General features: G+C 33.5%; 2 protein-coding genes and 1 pseudogene across 2 annotated transcripts; 2 read left to right on the plus strand and 1 right to left on the minus strand.

Moving 5' to 3' along the window:
- The first annotated feature begins 5,156 nt into the window (after window positions 1-5,156).
- Window positions 5,157-6,637, plus strand: LOC104762045 (uncharacterized). The gene is made up of 2 exons (XM_087499720.1): window positions 5,157-5,289; window positions 5,364-6,637. Exon 2 carries the CDS (start codon window positions 5,503-5,505, stop codon window positions 6,424-6,426), a length of 924 nt encoding a protein of 307 aa, XP_087355846.1. The 5' UTR covers window positions 5,157-5,289; window positions 5,364-5,502; the 3' UTR covers window positions 6,427-6,637.
- A 3,702-nt stretch (window positions 6,638-10,339) lies between these two features.
- On the minus strand, window positions 10,340-11,144 carry LOC104762047 (cyclin-dependent protein kinase inhibitor SMR14). Its single transcript, XM_010485253.3, has one exon. The coding sequence runs from the start codon at window positions 10,913-10,915 to the stop codon at window positions 10,451-10,453; it is 465 nt and encodes a 154-aa protein (XP_010483555.1). The 5' UTR covers window positions 10,916-11,144; the 3' UTR covers window positions 10,340-10,450.
- Window positions 11,145-13,394: 2,250 nt separating this feature from the next.
- Window positions 13,395-14,225, plus strand: LOC104763577 (uncharacterized; annotated as a pseudogene).
- Window positions 14,226-21,183: the final 6,958 nt, after the last annotated feature.

The raw sequence follows: 21,183 nt of genomic DNA on the forward strand, positions 1-21,183 counted from the left end.
TATTTTACTTCTTGTTTTCGTTTAATCCAGATAAGAATGATAATTCACTATGGCGATTTTATTTATTTTAAATTTTCATGGTTTAAAATGGAAATAATATTGAAAAATACTAGCAAATATACTACTATCTGAAGTAAATATGTTCTATCGAATTTTGCTAGTATTTTTTTTTTTTATTATTTTCGCTTACTTTATAGAGTATTTAGTATTCACTATTCACCATAAATATATCTCCTTATGTAGAAATTCACACATACACCAGAAATTGTATTTTTTAAAAACTAATCTTATTTAAATTGGTACGTCAAAAATGACATTTCATATATTTTTTTTTCTTTTAAATCAACACATATTTTAATTATTAGTGTTGAGTTTCTTTTATTAATTATACTGTTTCATTAATAAGAATCAAAAATTAGATCGATATAGAACTTCTCATAATCAATTCTTTTTTCTTTATGAACAAAAGAAAAAGAAAAAAAAAAGTCAATTTAAGGTACCTGTGGTACAAAAGATGTTAATAATTTTTCTAGTAATTTTGTAGCATTGTACCTCCAAACATCTCAAAACATTCTTATATATATATATATATATTTTTTTTGGTATCACTGACAAGTACATCAATTATATTTGCTCTGTGTATTTCATATACTTTCATCTAATATATTTGCTCGGCACCATTTTCCTCGGTTGGTGAGTTAACTTTTAGTTGAACCATATATTATTAGTATATATCATACGTGTATAACCGCCGTAAAAGGCAATTTTGTCTCTCAAATGTGTGGTGTCCTTGGGAGAAGGAGACACTTGTAGCCAAACATTTACACGTATATATAAGTTGTCATTTTACATTAATACACGTATTATACTTTTTTGTATGTACATGATACTTTCTGCGTGTGATACACGTATTGTACTCTTTCGTACGTACATGCTACTTTGTTTGTGTGATATGCTTACTATTATTAGTGGAAGAACTGTTGTAACCAGTTTGCATGTTCGTGACCATTGTTCCATTTTTTTTTTTTTAAGTATATATTTTTTTTGGACAAATCCAATAGTGGTCATATTGTTCTGTTATCTTCCAAATATATAGCCGGAGGTATAGTATAAATTAGATGTTCGGGAATAAAATTAGAATCATTTGAACCACAACTGTTCAAAATTTTGACTTTATACATATACTATATGTATTATACTCTTTTGTATGTACAAGTTACTTTTCCTCATGTGCTACTATATTTGCTATTTTTAGTCGAAGAGCTGTTGTAACCCGTTTGCATGTTAGTCGCCACTGTTCGGAGATTGATACTGTTTAGGACTTTTTCTAATTTAAATTAAAAATATATAAAGATTAAATATAAATAAGCTAAGGTCTACAGCAAATGAAACAGAGAACTAATAACAAATTTTGAGATATTATATATGTATTCCTTTTTATTACACCTTTTAAATTTACGCTGTATATAAATTTTAGCATTAATGCTTTCGTATTTACCTCTATGGCTCTCTCTATCTATAGATCTTATAAACACATGTGTACACAAGTTAGCAAGTCACTTGATACAACTAGCTCATTATAATCACAACGCTCGAAAAAATATCTATTGAAAATTTGAAATCTGATTTAAATAAACCGTCAATGAGGAGGATCACGCAACGCTCCAACTGCTGTTAATAAGTAAACTCTTCTCTGGATCTTCTGATCCGACCGATTTAACTTTGCTATAAGGCTTTCCTGTGAGGTTTTTTTTTGTTGTCTTCGGTTAAACTCCGGTTCTTCAGCTTAGTCTTCGGTTCATTTGAAGCTACCTGGTTATGGACTGATGATGAAGATGGGCTATGGTTTGTTATTAAAAGTTAGAAAAAAGCCCAGAGAAGTTAAAAGTCTGTAGAGTTTCAACCATCGTCTTATAGATACCGATTAGATTTTTTTCTCGGAACTTATAAGTTTAAGCCAATTCTTATGAAAAGATAAATAATATATAAAATACATCTTGACAAAGTTAAAAATGAACTTTTTTAAAACAAATCTATTTTGGGGAATTGGCAACCATAACCAAGAAAAAAAATAAAATTAATCAAGTAACTACTTTAACCATGTATCTATAATATTCTCTGTATAATATATAATATATACTAATTTGTTCCTGCTATACATATTTCTACTACCATAAACTACACATATTCTCTTTTCTAACAATTACTCCTTACCACCATCACATCACCTCCGACCACCGTACCATCGTCGGAGATGGCGACCAATTCTGACGACCACTGCCGGTGATCAACTTCGACGACTACCGTCGGCGACTAACTCCGGCGACCACCGCCAGCAATTAACTCCGGCGATCATTACCGATGACGACTGCTGGCGACAAACTCCGGCGACCATCACTGACGACAAACTCCGGTGACCATTGCCGGCGACCAACTTCGGCGACTATCGTTAGCGACCAACTCTGGCGACCAACTTCGGCAACCATCGTTGGCGATCAACTCCGGCGACCAACTTCGGTGACCACCGCCGGTGACCAACTCCGGCGACCACCTCCGGTAACCAACTCCAGCGACCAACTTCGGCGACTACCTCCGCCGGCCACCATCAACCACCACAACCCTCAACACTACAATGGTAATTTTCCCTACCCCTAATTCCAGTTTTCTAATTTTTTCAAATAGTTAGTTATATACTACATTAGTTTTTTTATTTTGGTCAGTGAGCAAATTCACACAGCTATTTTTTTTGTGTGATGGTTTTTTTGTGTGTGTTGTATGTAGAAATTGAAAAGAAACAAACAGAAAATTAGCAAAGAGTGAATATAAAACACAATTTCTGTCTCTAAATAATACTACACCATAATTAATTTAAAAATCACCGATAATATTGGAATCCAAAACAAAAGAGAGGAGAACAAACCAGCTATAGTGAGTTTGTGGGCGACGGTTGTCTATAACCTTTGGTTATGTCTTACTTATTATCTTATCCAATCATATTTTCTAGGTTTCCCCTCGTGGCTTCTTCAATTATTTATTCCTCACAAACCCTTCAAATTTATTTTATTTTTATTCTGTAAACTTCTTCAAACAAAAGTGAACGTGTAATTTCTTCATCAAGTGTAATTACGTTAAAAAAAAACTAAAAACTCAATACTGTATATATTGCTAATTCTATAGTTTTAAAAATGGGGAAAATGTCATTTAAACCATGAACTTTCAAATTTTGGCTATTTAAACCAGGATAAGTTCATAGTTTATATGACAGAAATTTGAAAATTCATGGTTTAAATGATATGTATTTACAAGTTCATGGTTTAAATGGCCTATATTTAAAAGTTCATGGTTTAAATGACATTTTTTCGAACTAAAACTTCCATTAAAACGACGTCGTTTTGTTAGTAACAGAGTGATTAGCGGCATAGTAACGTTTGTTAGTAGGTCAATTATCAAATTTAACATTATGTTTTTTTTGTTTGGTCAACGAAACTTCATATTTTAAAAAGCTAATCAATAAAAATTGATTTTTTAAATGGTCTACAGTAAAATTCATGGCTTAAATGACTAAAATTTGAAAATTCATGGTTTAAATAACATTTTTCTCTATTAAAAATGTTATTTTCTCATTTACATATATTCTGAAATTAGACCAAAAAGTAATATGAATAAACTACTTTTAACGTTTATATTGTTGAGGAAGACACGGGGAGGAGAATCTTGGTTTTTATCGACAACAAAAAAAGAAGAGAATCTTCGGTTCATGTCTATGACTGTTTTATCACCCGCATTTGCAATTGCAACCCTGTTCTATTTTAGAGTTTGCTCCAACCCTATTTTATATTTTACTCTAAAATAAAAAAAAATATAGAATTGCTCTATATATAAAGTAACTCTATTTTTGCCTCTATTTTTTACATTAACTCTATTTTAGAGTTGAAAATAGAGTAATACATTAGAGAAAAATAATGCTCTAATTTTGAGTTGCTCTATTTAAAAAAAAAAATAGAAATATACATCGGAAATTATCTAAGCTTAAAACTAAAATTAAAAAAAAACAAATATTTTCGTTGCTTCTAATAAGAAAAAGTTCGTTATTTGAAAATAGGTTCAAATGGTATGAAACTTGGAAAAATGTTTTAACGGAATAAATACTATATTCAACGGCGAATCTACTAAGGAAGTAAGTGGGTCACCTGACCTGAATAAACTAAATTAATAGTTTTTTACATGTAATTACATAAAATTTTTGCATTGCTAACCTCCCCATATCCGAGTTCGAATTACCAATATGACAAATTAATATTTTTTCCTCGTAATTGACCTCCCTAAATTTTTATCCTCCGTCCGCCACTGACTATATTTGTAGTACAAATTACAAAATAGCTCTAGCATAAACAATACATGTAAAATAGCATGTACTCTCTACAGTAAATTAGTAAGCATTGGATATATGGAGCTGTCGTTTGTTTTATTTATTTCGACAGGAGCCAAAAACCAGAAATTCTTTTTAATTAATACTAATAATATTTCTAATACTGCATTTATTAAATAATATTTTGGAGTTGAACAAAAGAACAGAAATAGTTATAACGTGGACCGTTCAATTCTTGTCTATACATAATTTATCAATATTCGTTACTAATATTTTATTTTCGGCAAATATAAAATGAAACATGTACAATCATTGTAACCATAAAACCACATTTATATTATAACCAAAAATTACTATGGCAACTACATCAAAATTATGTTTACACACCAAAATGCAAAAGATGTAACTGAAAAGAACAGGCACCTCTGTTTGTTGATGTTTAGAAAATATTAAAGTTTTATAAATATTGATGAAAACAACCCTATTATTATTTAAAATAATATTATACAAAAAAAAAATCAATTGAAGTAAGCTCAATTTTTAGGTAGGAATGACATCCAGGTAGAAAACTGTATCCAAATAAATACTGAGTAAACAATATGATTTAGTATCAGCTTAGTATATAAACGTTTTACAATGTATTTGAAAATTATAAGTTATAACCATAACCAACCTTAAGTCCATGACATTATACAAACAGCTAGTTTTACTTTAAGACAAATAACAAACAATTAGACTTTTAGGTTAAATTTTGAGTTAAAGGCAACAAGACTTGGACCTTTTGTGCCAAGTATTTACAAAGAACCCAACTTGTGAACCTAAATTGCTGTGAAAGAGAACTTCTTCTTCTCTCTTATACATCACTAAAAAAAAAATCTTTCTTTCTCTTTCAATCTTAAATATATCTGCTCACCATCAAGGCAAGTTTCCTTATTTTACTCCTCTAATCACAATTTTAATCGCTGTCTAATTTCCAAAAGTTTCACACATTCAGGTTTCTTTCTCAAATCTTTAAATATGGTAACCAAGTCTTGCTCCATTATTCCTCTGTAAATTCACACAAATCCCCAGCCAAAAACTTAGGGTTTTTGTTTTGTGTTCATGTGATGTGAGAATTTGCGTTGAAGAAAAAGATGAAGACTATTAGTGGATTAGGTATTGGGTTAAGTTTAGTTTTTGGGTTTCTTCTATTAGCACTTGTTGCAGAAGTCTATTACCTTCTAAGATGGAAGAAGCACAAGAAGAGAGTCATAAGCCAAGAAAGCGAAGAGGAGAAAGAAGAAGAACAACAACAACAAAACGGATACGCCAAAGAACTTATCCAGCTCTTCTGCTTCAAAAAGCCTCAACCTTTACAGCACAGCAACAATGGAGGAAGAGAAGGTAGTGAAATCTCAAGAGACCAAGATGGGAATCAAGATTTGGAGCTTGGGTTGATGAAGCATCTGAACGGAGGAGATCTAGGGTTTGAAGCAGAGCTCATGAAGCTTCATAACCAGAGGTTTCTCTTCACAATCATGGAAGAGACGAAAGCAGATTTGGAATCTGAAGATGGGAGATCAAGATTGGGTTCAAGATCAAGAAGAAGAAGCTTGAGTGATGTTCCCAATGACTGTAGTACCCCTGGATTCACTCCATTGGCTTCTCCTCGTACGCTAAAGTCATCATCTCCTTTGGAGTCTTACCCACACCATGGATTCAATCCTCTGTTTGAATCAGACGGTGAGCTTGAGTTTAACAAGTTCTTCAGGTCGTCTTCTTCATCACCTCCACCAAAATTCAAGTTCTTGAGAGATGCTGAAGAGAAGCTGAGGAAGAGATTGATTGAAGAAGCCAAAAGAAGAGAAGGTTTAGCTTCTCCAAAATCGGACCTTTCGACTGTAAGGGAAGGTTCGTTTCTGAAGTTCATGAATCCTCCTCCTGCGATGAACAGAGAGAAGAAACAGAGTAGTATTCAAGAATCTGTTGAAACGGTGTCGTTTTTTCCTACTTCTTCTTCATCAGGTATAAATCTTAGAATGCTGTTAGACCAAAAATCCACTGTGGTGGTTGTTTAGTATTAGCATCTCTGTCTCTTCTTCTCTACTCTCTAATTTTCATTTTTTTGTTGAAATTTTTTTTTTCTCAAGAATTTCAATTTTTTTTTTTTTTTTTTTTTTTAATTGTGTGAATTCTATATCTGTTGTTTCTCTCATTCTTATGATGTTGGGAATGATTTCTTCTGTACGTATCATCAATCTGAAAAATTTGCAGATGCTTGTTTTTTAATCTCGTTAAAAGTTCTTTAAGCTATGAAATTATATAGTACTAATTTGTTCACTAACCTTCAATATAATAAATATTTAGATATTTTTGTGTAAAGCTTGTAGAAATAGTTTAAAGTAACATTGTGTTAGGTTTGAAAGTTGGGGTTAATAATTCAAATCTTTACGGCGCCACAAGTTGAAGTTAAACGATAAGAAGTGTTGTAAATTTGTAATTAGTACAAGTGCTTTTGATCCCGTAAATTATGGCACAGTAAAGCATGAGTTTTAAAATAAACAAAAAAAAATTAACACAAGTGTATGTGATTATTACTAAATTTTTGATGCTTTCTATTTTAGAGACTAATTTTGAATAAAAACTCTGCAAGAGAAAAATACTACTAGAAACCTTTTTGTGTTGTCTGAACTAGAAATATTCAAGGCATCACGCGATGTATCGCCGAAAGGTTTTTGTTTTTATTTCACTTACCTTTTTCCCCACAGTTGCTTTTAGGAAATATACCTACTTATACACCTACCTATGTGTGTATATTTGGTTCGGTTCCAAAGCAACCCAAACATCAAGATAAATTAAGTTAAGTAGTTAACTATGTGCCGTTTCTGTATAAAATTCCAATCAGCAGTTTTATTTGTAAAAGTATCTGCCTGAAGCACGTATCTAGCAGAAAAAATTAGGGTAACCAGAAACCTGAAATAAATTTGAACTCACATTATTATAATGTATCCCAAAAAGTCTCACTGGACCACTAACCATAAGGCTTTATTAGTGGTTAGTTAGCGACATTTTTCTCATCAGAAACTCTTGTTTATTTTTTGTATCACTTTTGAGAGTAATCGGACGTTTTTAAGTCACATATAAATTCAATTTAATTAGATTTCGAATTTAGACAGTGCAGCGAAAACACCTGTATGAAACAAAAACTATAGATGTGTACGTAGTGTGTTGTTCGGACTTCGGACAAATGGTATAAACACATACGGCATACGTAAAAAATGTATGTATTAGATGACACATGTGAACATGGAGGCACGTGAAAGAACACACGTCAACCTCATAGCCCCCACTTTTAAAATGTATTTTCAAATCTTTCTTTGGACATTGGATTGGAGCCAACTCTGGCAAATACTTCGACTATGATTGGTTTGTTAATCCTTTGTATAATTATGATTTGTTTGACAAAATTATGCGACTGTACTCGACCAACCAGAAAGAAAATCATTATAACAGATATGTTATAACGTCTCCTAATGTTCTATCATAATCAGTAGTTCAATATGAACAAAAAAAGTTTTTAATAGAAAGATGCCAAAAGATTTAAAGTATCAAAACTTTAAAAATACAGTCCAATACGAGTCCAAAACCTTTGATGTCAGTGACTAAGCCTAATCTCCACCGTTGACACTTAGAGACAAAAAAAATTCAACCAATTTTCAAATAGACCATATCGACACTGAAACCTACTGCTGGAACGAATCATTTACATGTAAAATAGGACTATCCATAATTCCACATTGATACGTACGTTGAGGACCTTGAGGTCTTCACTCTTCAATCCTCTAAGCTGTAATCTCGTTTAAAGTAAATTAATATGCGATGTGTGACATATTAACTGAAGTAGTCAGTGAAACTCGAATTTAGATATAGATGCATTATTTTACGTAGTTGTAAAGATCACCACTTGTCCCTGACAAACAAAATAATATAACCAGTTGATGTGTTGAACACTTGAACTGCCATTACTAGTTAATTTATAGTTAATTGTTTTTATACTTATGGTGGGTTCTGTGTATGAAGATTGAATAGACAACGTAACTAATTAAACAATTGTAGTTTTGTGATTTCGTCTAGATTCAGTTGGAATAACTTATTTGGCCATTGCATGATCTTCTAAGCCTTCTTTCTTAATTAACACGATTTTGGAAAGGAGCAAAGAGATATCACATCAGTCGCTTAGTGTTAACTCTTCTCAGTGAAGTATATATGTTTGGTTTGCTTGCTTGCTTACTGTCACAGTTCATAAACAACGTCAGTCTGAAAACTTTCTTTGGTTTTTGTAGACGACGCCGTTTCGTGTGTATATTTACGAGTTTAGAACAGATAGGCCCATTTAAGAAAAGTAAATGGGTTTAGTTTATAGGAATAAACAAACGAAAAGTAAAAAAATCGAAAGAAAAGAATGTTTAGACTTAAGAGAGGACTAGATAGAGTAGGGTGATGGATTTGATAATGCATTTTATCCTTGAAAACCATATATTAAGGCTCCACAAGGACGACACCATTCTTGATAAGATTAAGCACTCGGGGTGACCGTGTGAAGCATGCATATTTCCTATAGATTCTGACCCAATATCCAGTTATGAGAAAATGTGATTTTCTTCAAGAAACGTGGTCTAAACTTCCTTAAGGAGTCAACACTTTTTCACAGAAGACCATTTACATTCAAGGCTGCAACAATCCAAACTCAGTGAAGAATTTGCTCCAATGTTACACATGCGGAACAATGTCGAGTGTTTTCACGTACAAATCTTTTGATGGTTGGGATATGATTGTAATATGCAGTTTCGTTTTTTTTGGCTGAACGTTTCAGCATCATGCATGATCCTTGCATCCCTTATACTTATGTGGTTCCACATCGACCACACGTGTGTTTCATCTCGCAAAGTGAAAGAAGGCAGAGTATTGCGTAACAGTGATCTTATTTATATTTTGGAAATTCGTTATGCTAGTTTGCTATAACACCTATATATTGTGCATTAGGAATTTTTACTGAATAATTGGTTTGGAGTTCTTTGAATTATTGGTTTTGAAGTATCCATTTTTCATTGAAATTACCGAAGTTGGACTAGACTAAAATTTGGTAGCAACTTGAAAATTTACATTATTTTATGTTGAATGTATATATATCAAGTGCGATTTATAGATATAAAGTAATATCATTAAATAATAGTATGATTTACCTCGAGAGGGGAATATTTTGGTAAGAATAGGATGTGTGGGGATGATCAAACACGAACGCATGTTTGCTTTTGTGGGGTGACAAAAGTCAAACACACTGGAAAATTCAAGATTCAATCTTAAAGTTCCCTAAACCCCAAGAGATTCAAAAAGTCAACTTCTTGATTGAGATAGATTAACCATATCCATGGGTTTTGTGGACATTTTTAACTTAGGATCCTCCAATTATTATTTTTTTAAGTAGATAACGCGAAGAGACATACCATACATCTTACTTCTTCTGTTTGATATTGATTGACATTTCTCTCTTTCTTTTAGTAATTGTGGGTATATATATATATACACTAAAAATTATGTATATAATTTCTTTTATTAATATGATTTTTTTAATACGCTTAAAAATGTTCCAAAATGTAAACGCAATTTATATTGCGCTTTGTGTTTGGCTGTTTAAATTTTACATAGTCATAATATTAAATTAACGTCAAAAAGATTAGGCATCATATCATCCAAATCGAATACATGCAAAAGTTAAATGAACAATAGACTCATAGTCTCATACCATGTATTTTGAATTATATGTGTATTTAGCGTATCGAACATGGATTACGATCTAGCTCTCTCAATATTCTTACCAAAATTATTTCGAAAACAAACGGAATTTGATTTCATATTAGTTTCATAAAAACAGTAAAGTTTTATTTAATTCGTAACTATTGATTTCAGATAATCACATCAATATCACACCAGTTCCCTAAACGTTGGTTTTCCTTTATAATATATAAACACAATAATAGCGTATAAAATTATAGGTAACACAAGAAAAAAAAATCAAGCTTATACAGATAAAACGTATATCGATTAAGATTTAGCTTTCTTAATCTTTTTACCAAAGTCTTGAAGAATAGATGGAGGAAACATGGATTCGACCTCTCTAGCTACATCTAAGAAAACTACCGATCTCTTTACCCACATGGCTCTCCTCTTCATCGCAGGATTAGCTTTGGGCTTTCTCGGCGGCCGAGGAGGACAACAACACACGTTGTTCGGGATCCTTGGCGTCTCTGGGATCTCTACACTAGAAGCTCCATCAACACATTCCCATTTTCGTTTACCTCTCGATCCATCTTGGACCTTTTCCTGATCTTCCTCCTGTTCTTGATCCTGTTGTTGGTTTCGTAGTCTTTTAGATTGATTTTCTTGATGAGGGAGAGATGAACCAGGAGAGTCGGGTTTTGATGGAACTAGGAGACTCTCGGGTTGTTGTTGCATGGCTAAGATATCTTTGCCGTCAGGGAATAAATGAAAGATCTTAATATTTGACATCTTATCACAAACAGGGAGAGAAATAGGAAAAGAGAGAGTAATATAAAAAAGAAATAAAATAATGACCACTATGATATCAGAAACAACAACAAAATGTCGATAGATATATTGAGGTATATATACGTGTATGTGACCGTGTTTGTATTATAGTACATATGTTTGATGTATATAATTAAGGAGCAAAAAAATTGAAACGGAGGTCTTGATAAGAGTGTATGTTTGATATTTGTGTGCCGTGTGCGCTTGATATATATACTAACAATTAGCGACGAGACCTCCAAATCGACAAGGCGAGGCATGCAGACCGTAAAATGACGACTTCTATTTATTAAAAAAAATCTAATATTATTGTGTCTAATAAATAATAAAAAATCCCACCCCACTCACTCAGTCTTATTATTATTGTGTCTACAACACTAACTAGTATAAATGGTCTCATTTATCTCCCACACTAATTCAGAATGATAAACGTATATAGAAGCGTCTTAATTAATAATTCTATTAGATAATACGTAAATATATTATTAGATGAACTATATAGGATCAAGATTTAATGTCGTGACTGGTAATTTGTTTCTAAGCATGCAAGTTCAATGTATTCTAACTGCAATGTTATAAAAATGTATTAAATCATTATGAACTTATGTACAGCATTAGTGTAATTTAAAACTTATGTGGGTCCTGAATCAGAGAAATTGAAATGAAAACCCACTTTGTGCGAGGGATCCAATGCAACAAACAAAACATAATAGTATATGAATATCTTTCTGCATTTATGCATTTACATACAAACCACAACCATATAATTAATTATACTTTTATATTACCATATTGTCTCTTATCTCTTTATATAGTAATTGTCACAACTTTCGCCATAAAAAAAAATCCTTCTTTCTCCAAATATACTCAGATAGTCAGATTCATGTCTTTCGCTCCTTCTTTTTTGCGGGTTAAAAGATCATCTTTTCACTTTTTATCTGTCTTTTTAAGTATAAAAGTATAGAAACTAGCGAATACACAAAATTGATGTTTTTAAATAATTTAGTTCTTTAACAAAATTTCTTGTATTCTTAATAATTTAAAATCAACTAATATTTCGACGTAGATTATCTTTAAAAAAAAAACAGAATACATGTCGTCACATTATTATCTCAATTGTAAGAAACCTACCTGATGCAGCCACTCCTGATCCGTGCATGTGGCTTAGTTAACCAAATATTTAGACTGTCACTTAACAATTTGTCACAAAAATACCTAATGACATTTGAATACGACAAAATAGTAACTGTATATATATGTAAGGTAATTTGTCATATAAAAAGTATTTGCATAGAATAACAACCTTGTTATAATTTTCCATAATAAAGCTCATGTGACTCGTATACTTAACTTTTTGATTCGTCAAAATCAAGTCACGTGATTAACTAAGATCTACTGCTTCTTTTATGGAATCTATTAACCTTTTAAGCTTTTTCCATCTTTAATCTAATATTCTTAATTTCTTATTAATTGTTTTAGCTTTCATCTGATCCTGATGTTACTCTTTAAATCATAAACGCTAATATAAGCTTACATATTATACGTAGACCGATCCACGATTCACACTTAAATAATAACGATCGAGGATCGATAGTATTACATATGGGTTTTAGTTAGAGTTTTCTTATCTTTAATTTGAAAACAACATGGGTTTTAGTTATGAAAAGTATACAAATTATTACAGTTTACATTAATTATCATAGATAAAGATGATCACCTAAGTGTTTATATATACATAAATCGCTGCATTAATTTGGCCAAGTATTAATTAAGGCATCTTGTAAAAAGGTCGTATGACTGATTCCTACGTTCCTTCATTGACATTTGACACCGATATGGTTTGGAAGAGGTTGTAGATTTGGTACGTGAAGATGCATCTATTGACATAGATGATGTACTAAAACAAAAGTAGTACAGGATGTGGATCAGCAGAATCAAGTTAAAGAAGAAGCAAATTTATTTAGTTTTCAAGAGAAAACTCGAGAAGCGACAAGAAAGATTTAGAAGACTAAGGACTTTCTTAACATAAAGATAAAAGGAAGTTTTATGAGAATTGTTAATTACCTAAATTGTAAAAAGGAAATTAACAATTCCTAGTTTGGTTAGAATTGGGAATTAGCCTATTGTGTGGCTAAGTCCAATTAGTATAAATATGGGAGGCTGAGTCTTGAGAAAGATTAGCACTTCATGAATTGAAAGATCTTAGCATTTGAATCTTAAACTTCAAAAAAGAATAGTTTGAAGATTCAATCTAGGCTATAGAGAATAAGATTAGAAAATAGAGTTAAGGAAAAACCTTGTAAGAACTTATTTTCTAATAAAAGAGAAAGTTGATTTGATTTTCTGTCTTAAAAGCTAAATCACATAGCTCTTGCGTTTTCAATTGGTATCAGAGCAAACACTTGTAAGGATTTAGTACGGGTGAGATCCTGTGGAAAAGATGGAGAGCTACGGTGATCTTCTCAACAACAACAAGGTCATTCTTGACGACAGAAACTATGGATTTTGGAAATCAAGGATGAAATCGATTATTGGTGGAATAGATCGACTTGCCTGGAAGACAGTTCTTGAGAAGTGGGAAGAACCAACAATCAAGGATGAAAAAGGTAGGAAGATTGGACTGAAGATGAGCTGAAGAAGTCAAAATACAACTCATGGGCTCTCACAGCTATTCACTGCAGCGTAGGAAGGAAGCAATTTGAATTAATTCAAGGATGTGAGACAGCAAAAGAAGCATGGGATATTCTTCAAATCCAGTATGAGGGTACATCGAAAGTTCAAAGCTCCAGAAAAGACATGTTGGCGTCTCGCTTTGAAAATCTGAGAATGGAAGAACATGAATCAATTTCTGATTTTAGTTCTAAAATCAGTACCTTGGCTCAGGAAGCTGTAACCCTTGGGGAAAACATATAAGGATCATAAATTGGTTAAAAATTTTCTCCGATGCCTACCCACAAAGTTCATGGCTTACAAAACTGCGCTGTGTGTATCAAACAAAATCGAAGATTTGACCTTTTCAGAAGTAGTAGGAATGCTACAAGCTCATGAGTTGGAATTGGGAGGAGTTAAAAATGCTAAAGGTGTCACTTTAACGGTCTGTGAAACCAAGGACAAGATAGAAGATGATGACCCCGTCAGTTTTTTTGTTCGCAGATTCGATCGTGTACTCAAAAGAGTAGAACAAGGTCAAGGTCAGAAAAGGTTCACTTCGTACAAGAAGACTCGCGAAGAGAGCAAATTCACAAAAAAGGCAGAGATGCAATGTCATTAATGTAAAGGTTTTGGCCACTTTATTCGTGAATGTCCTACAGTCAAGAGGAGAGAAAACAAATGTTCTATGTGCAAAGACTTAGGACATACCCAGGAAGAATGTGTAAGTTGAAAGGAGAAATCTCTGTTAAGTATGGATGAGGATACTGAGGAAGACAGTGAAGAAGAAATTCTGAATTTTGTGGCATATCTGGGTATTACAGAGTTCGTAGATGGGGAGGAGGTTTCAGACTCAGAAGGTGAACCTGAAGAAGAATTAATAATAGACAGCTATAATGAGGTGCGAACTGCACTTATTAGAATTGGAAAAGAGAATCAAGAATTGATAAAAGAAAAGGATCGCCTTGCAAGTTTGGTTAACTGTCTACAAGATGAATTAGAGTCTAAAAGGAAGCTTAGCCAAGAAAGTGTGTTACTGATTAAAGAAAAACTCAATTTGTCTAAAAGGTGTGAAGAACTACAGAACAATTTAGATGCAGAAAAAGGAAAATCTGCAAAGTTGCAAACAGAACTTGATGCCCAACATAAGAAGATTCACATGTTTGCAGGAACTAAGCAACTAGATGAGATTCTAAGCTATGGAAGAACGGAACAGACTCATAGAGGCTTAGGATTTGACAGTCGAACAGCTGGTAATACAGGACGAACCAAGTTTGTTTCAGGTGGATTAAATACTCCGGTAACAAATACAGTGAGCAATCAACAAAGTACGGTTGTCGGGTGTTTTTACTGTGGGAGACATGGACACATAAAAGCTTTCTGTTACAAATACTGGGAAAAGGTTCAAAGACTCAAGCGTCAAGGCAAGTTCCTCTGGAATGGATTTCGTAAACAAATTTGGATAAGAAAGTCATATCTATATCAGAGTGTATCAAGGGGAGTCACGAAGTTTACTTCAGGTATAAACTTCAGATGCAATATGACATTGATTACAGAAGAACCAGATAATGACAGTCCTTGGTATTTCGATAGTGGTTGTCTCGTCATATGACCGGCACACAAAATTATTTACAAGATTTCAGAAAATCAGAGGTGGTAAAGTTACATTTGGTGATGGTGGTCATGGAGATATTCAAGGAAAAGGAAGAACCGATGATACTACATTGCCTAAGCTAATGAATGTATACCTAGTTCAAGGCTTGAAAGCAAATTTAATAAGTGTGAGTCAATTATGTGATGAAGGATTAACAATATCATTTACTAAAGTTGACTGCAAAGCTACGAACGAAGAGAATGATGTTGTGCTAAGAGGAAAACGATCTGGAAACAACTTTTACATGTGGAATGGCAATTCAGATGTGTGTTTTTCATCAAGAGATGATCTCAATTTGTGGCATCAAAGGCTTGGACATATGATGTCAGAAATCTGACAACTTTGGTCAATAATGAGATAGTATGAGGGGTCCCTCATATCAAAGGAGTTGATCGTATGATGTGTGGACCATTTAATCAGGGAAAGCAAGTGAAGATCCAACACAAGAAAGTTCCTGATGTGCAATCAAAAGATGTTCTGGACTTAGTTCACATTGATTTAATGGGGCCTATGCAAACAGAGAGCTTATCTGGGAAGAAATACGCTTTTGTTCTAGTTGATGATTATTCAAGATACACATGGGTTCGCTTCATTCGTGAGAAATCAGATACTATGGAAAGTTTTAGGATCTGGGCTTTACAACTCATAAATGAGAAAGGAGGAATTAAAAGAATACACAGTGACCATGGTGGTGAATTTCAAAACGAAGCAATGAAAATATTTTGTGAGAATCATGGCATATCACATCAGTTTTCTGCTCCTAGGATGCCTCAGCAAAACGGAGTGGTTGAAAGGAAGAATAGAACTTTGCAAGAAATGGCTCGAGCAATGATTCATGGAAATCGAGTTTCACAAAAATTCTGGGCTGAAGCATTAAATACAGCGTGTTACATCATAAATCGAGTACATGTGAGGAAAAACTCAACCAAGATGCCATATGAGTTGTGGAAAGGCAAAAGTCCAAATCTGAGTTATTTTCATGTATTTGGATGCAAGTGTTACATCCTGAATGACAAGGATTATCTCGGGAAATTTGATTCTAAGAGTGATGAAGGACTATTTCTTGGTTATTCAGAAAGTAGTACATCTTTCAGAATTTACAACAAAAGGTTAAGTACCATAGTAGAATCAGTTAATGTGGTCTTTGATGATCTGTCTTTTAATCAATGGACTGGAGATGAATCTAACAGTGATTCAGAAGATTTGGGTACAAGTAGACTAGAAGAAGTGGAAGCTGACATCAAATCTGAAGAAAAGTTGATCAAAAGCCAAGAACCTTCGCTGCAGATTCATAAAAATCACTCTGCATCAGATGTTATAGGGGATCTCAGAGAAGGTATGAAAACCAGAGGTGTTAAGATTGATTTTAAGAAAATGGAGAGCAACTTTGCAAGCTGGGAAAAAGTTCACTTTGAGTGTTTTGTTTCATTCTTTGAACCAAAGAATCATCTTGAAGCTCTTGATGATAATTCATGGATTATATCAATCGAAGAGGAGTTAGAGCAATTTGAGCGAAACGAGGTATGGGAGTTAGTTCCACGACGTAACAATGTAAATGTGATAGGGACGGAATGGATTTTCAAGAACAAAACTGATGAGAATGGAAATGTGGTTCGAAACAAGGCAAGATTGGTGGCTCAAGGATATACACAGATTGAAGGAATTGATTTTGAGGAGACATTTGCTCCAGTAGCATGACTTGAATCAATAAGATTTTTTCTAGGAATGGCGTGTATCATGAATTTCAAGGTGTTTCAGATGGATGTTATGAGTGCTTTTCTAAATGGAATTCTACAGGAAAAAGTATATGTGGAACAACCTAAGGGATTTGAAGATCCAAAGAATCCAGATTATGTTTGTAATCTAAAGAAAGCCTTATATGGTTTGAAACAAGCTCCAAAGGCATGGTATGAAAGGTTGACTAACTTTTTATTACAGCAAGGTTATGAACGAGGAAATGTAGACAAGACTTTGTTTGTATTAACCAGAGAGCAAAACATCATGGTTGTACAAATTTATGTGGATGATATCATCTTTGGAAGCACATCACAAGATTTGGTGAATAAGTTTGTGGAGAATATGTCTCAAGAGTTTGAAATGAGTCTTGTTGGAGAATTGAAGTACTTTCTGGGTTTGCAGATCACTCAAACAGATGAGGGGATATTTGTGTCACAAAGTACCTATGCAAGGAAGCTACTAACAAAGTTTAAGCTAGATAAGTGCAAAGAAGCGGTCATTCCAATGAGTACGACAAAGAAATTAACAAAGGATGAGAAAGGGCAAGATGTTGATGTTACCTTGTATACAGGTATGATCGGAAGTTTGTTGTATTTGACTGCTAGCATACCTGATTTATGCTACAATATAGGAGTTTGTGCAAGATATCAAGCAAAACCCTTGATCTCGGTCTTTGAATGTCAAAAGGGTCAAATTCGAGTTTAGTAGGATATTGTGATGCAGATTATGCTGGGAGTCTGGATGATCGAAAGAGTACAAGTGGTGGTTGTTTCTTTTTGGGAAATAACTTAATTTCTTGGTTAAGTAAGAAACAGAATTCTGCATCATTATCAACAGCTATGGGAAGTTGCTGCACTCAATTACTTTGGATGAAGCAAATGTCTGCAGATTATGGCATGGATTCAGGAATCCTTCAAGTTTTATGTGACAACCAAAGTGCCATCGATTTGTCAAAGAATCATGTACAACATTCAAGGACAAAGCATATTGATGTGAGACATCATTTTATTAGAAAACTTGTTGAGAACAAAGAGGTTCAGATTGATCATATGTCTACAGAGATGCCATTGGCTGATTTTTTCACTAAAGCACTAGATTATCAAAGATTTGTGATGCTGAGAAATCTGATTGGAGTGTGCAGAATTTGATTGTACCTTTGTGGTACAGTAACTGGTTCAAGATTGATTGAAGTAATTGTTTTGATAGTGGACCAGTTGGGTGTTTTTGTGCTTGGATCGTATAGTTATGGGCTTGGGCTGTTTTGTTTCTTTTTAATAAAGGGTTTATTGGTTTATCATCGGAGATCTTGTAGCTATCGAAGAAGAGGAAGAGACAACTATATAAAATAAAAACCCTAAATTTTTGCTTGTCGAAAAAAAGAGAGTGTAAATTGCAATGGTTTGAGCAACACAAAGTGGGTTGATTTCCGGAAGAAGAAAGTGTGAGAATCGGTCCGATGGTGATAAAAATCAACCACATCTAATTGATGAAGAAATCGAGGAGTTGGAACATGCACCAGGTTTGGTTCCGTATTCGGAGGATTCATCTTCGAGAGACACAATATCGGACGAGAGTGAGTCGTTTGTGACGGCATGTAATGTTGATCTAAATGAATCGGAGGAAGTCGAGTTCAATGAGAACCCTTGTGGGATTTCGACTACTCGAGTTCGTGATTCTCGAAAAAGAAAAACAGGGGAACCGAGTACAAGATCTAAATCAAAGGTTAATACAACAGCTTCATCAAGGTACAATATTTTTATTTCTCGTGGAATTACGGAGGAACGTTCTGTGGATCTTAAGTGTAAGGATGAATGGGGTTTTCTAGATTTGATTAAGAGAATGGGTATACCAAATTGTGTTGAAAATTTGCCTTGCTATGTTAAAGAAGTAATCGCTGAGTTTTATGCTAGTTTGCCAGTCAAAGCGCCAACAGGTGGAGTTGTAGTGAGTGTTCGTGGGTATTCTTATGATTTTTCTCCAGCTGCTATTAACAGAGCATTTCGCCAATCACCTTTGACTAAAGCAGAAAAACAAGCTGATGCAGATGCTGAATTACTTAGTCTTGGTAAAACTGTTGAAATTCTGAGTGGAGAAGATAATATTTCATGGGCAGATATGAATCCAAAAGATTTACCAGCTGCGTTTGGAGCTTTATTCAGCATCTCGGGTTATAACTGGATACCATCGTCTCATAGGAATCATGTGTCTGAGCAACGAGCTAGGCTTGTGTACAAAATTTTCAAAGGAATTCGCTTCGACTTTGGATGAATGGTTTATGATCAGGCGTTTGAGTTGTCTACTGTTAAGAAGAATGGTTCTCGGTAGTTAGTGTTTCCTAGGACTATTTTTAAGGTTCTTATGCATCAGAAGAAGATAGAGACAACTGAGTCTGAAGTGTTTGTCAAACCTGTAGCATATCGGAAAGATGCTCGCACTGGTAAGGCCTATGCTGCTAAGTTCCTTGAGTGTCCTATTTTTTATGTTCCACCAATATCATCTGCACCACCTGCTGCTGCAAATCCTGGTCAGAATTATCTTAATGTTGAGCTTGGAAGCATTCGTATGCCATTGATCGATCAGAATGATCCTGAGGTTGTTTATGGAGCTCTAATTGATACAGCTCGAGTACTACAGACTCTATCCGGAGTGGTACATCGATTGACCCAGAATCATCCCATGTCAAAGATGCTCTGATTGGTTTTTAACTTGTATACTCTTCAAGCAGGGGGAGAAGAATCAGTTTATGGGGGAGTATGTCTCAGTTTGCGGGGGAGCATCAAGATAGTTTGTTCTTCAGTTTGTTTTAAATGTTGAACTTCTTTTGTTTTTAGACCTTGGTTTTTGGGATGTTTCAGTTTCGTGTTAAACTTTGAATGCTTGTCAATCAGACTTTCTGATAAGTTTGTGAAGTTTAGTATTACTGCAAATTATAGATCATGGATGCTTGAAGGAGCATAAGGTTAAAAAGGGGGAGATTGAAGATGCATTTATTGACATAGATGATGTACTAAAACAAAAATAGTACAGGATGTGGATCAGCAAGGTCAATTTAAAGAAGAAGGAAATTTATTTAGTGTTCAAGAGAAAACTCGAGAAGCGACAAGAAAGATTTAGAAGACTAAGGACTTTCTTAACATAAAGATAAAAGGAAGTTTTATGAGAATTGTTAATTACCTAAATTGTAAAAAGGAAATTAACAATTTCTAGTTTGATTAGAATTGGGAATTAGCCTATTGTGTGGCTAAGTCCAATTAGTATAAATATGGGAGGCTGAGTCTTGAGAACGATTAGCACTTCATGAATTGAAAGATCTTAGCGTTTGAATCTTAAACTTCAAAAAAGAATAGTTTGAAGATTCAATCTAGGCCAGAGAGAATAAGATTAGAAAATAAAGTTAAGGAAAAACCTTGTAAAAACTTATTTTCTAATAAAAAGATAAAGTTGATTTGATGTTCTGTCTTAAAAGTTAAATCACATAGCTCTTGCATTTTCAGTACGTTTTTTTCTTTTTTGTCATTTACTCTCATTTCATAATATCGTTGTTTTTAACCACTCTCCATCGACATATGTCCGGATCGGAATTTTTATATTGATATATATAAGGTTGTAATCTAAACCCTATTCTTTTTGAGTTTTATAAATTTTGAAATTTGTATTCGTCTCGGTAATTCCTGAACAAATATCATTAAAACTTTTAATTTAATTAGTGAACTTTTATTGGCCAAAGCAAAGATGGTCTACAACCATTCGATAAGCTCATTTTATATGGCACGTAAAAAAATTACTGAACCAGTCACTCCATTTTTTCCAACCAACTTGATTGTCCTTACAAATGATCATTTTGTGTCTTAAAAATCATTAATATCCAACGAAATCTTGTAAGGAAATGTGGACACCAAAACTTTTATGGAAATTTATTTTCTAGTAATAAACTTTATGAAAATAATAATTTATGGAAAAAATAATAATTGGAAAGATGTCAAATATGTCTCCATGCTGGGGTGTGCGGGGGTCCATTTGAGATTGCTTGGGTTTCACCGCATCCTAAGTTTCTTATTTCTTGAGGCCTGTTCCATAACCCTTATTTTTCATTTTTAGTTTTAATCCTATCCCCCTGATTTTCAAAAACAAAATCACAATTTTCACTGCCATGCATATACACAAATACTCATTAAAAATTATTCAAAAA

This window comes from Camelina sativa, chromosome 18 (genome assembly GCF_030686135.1).
Source record: "Camelina sativa cultivar CO46 ecotype springtype chromosome 18, ASM3068613v1".
Taxonomy (NCBI): Eukaryota; Viridiplantae; Streptophyta; class Magnoliopsida; order Brassicales; family Brassicaceae; genus Camelina; species Camelina sativa.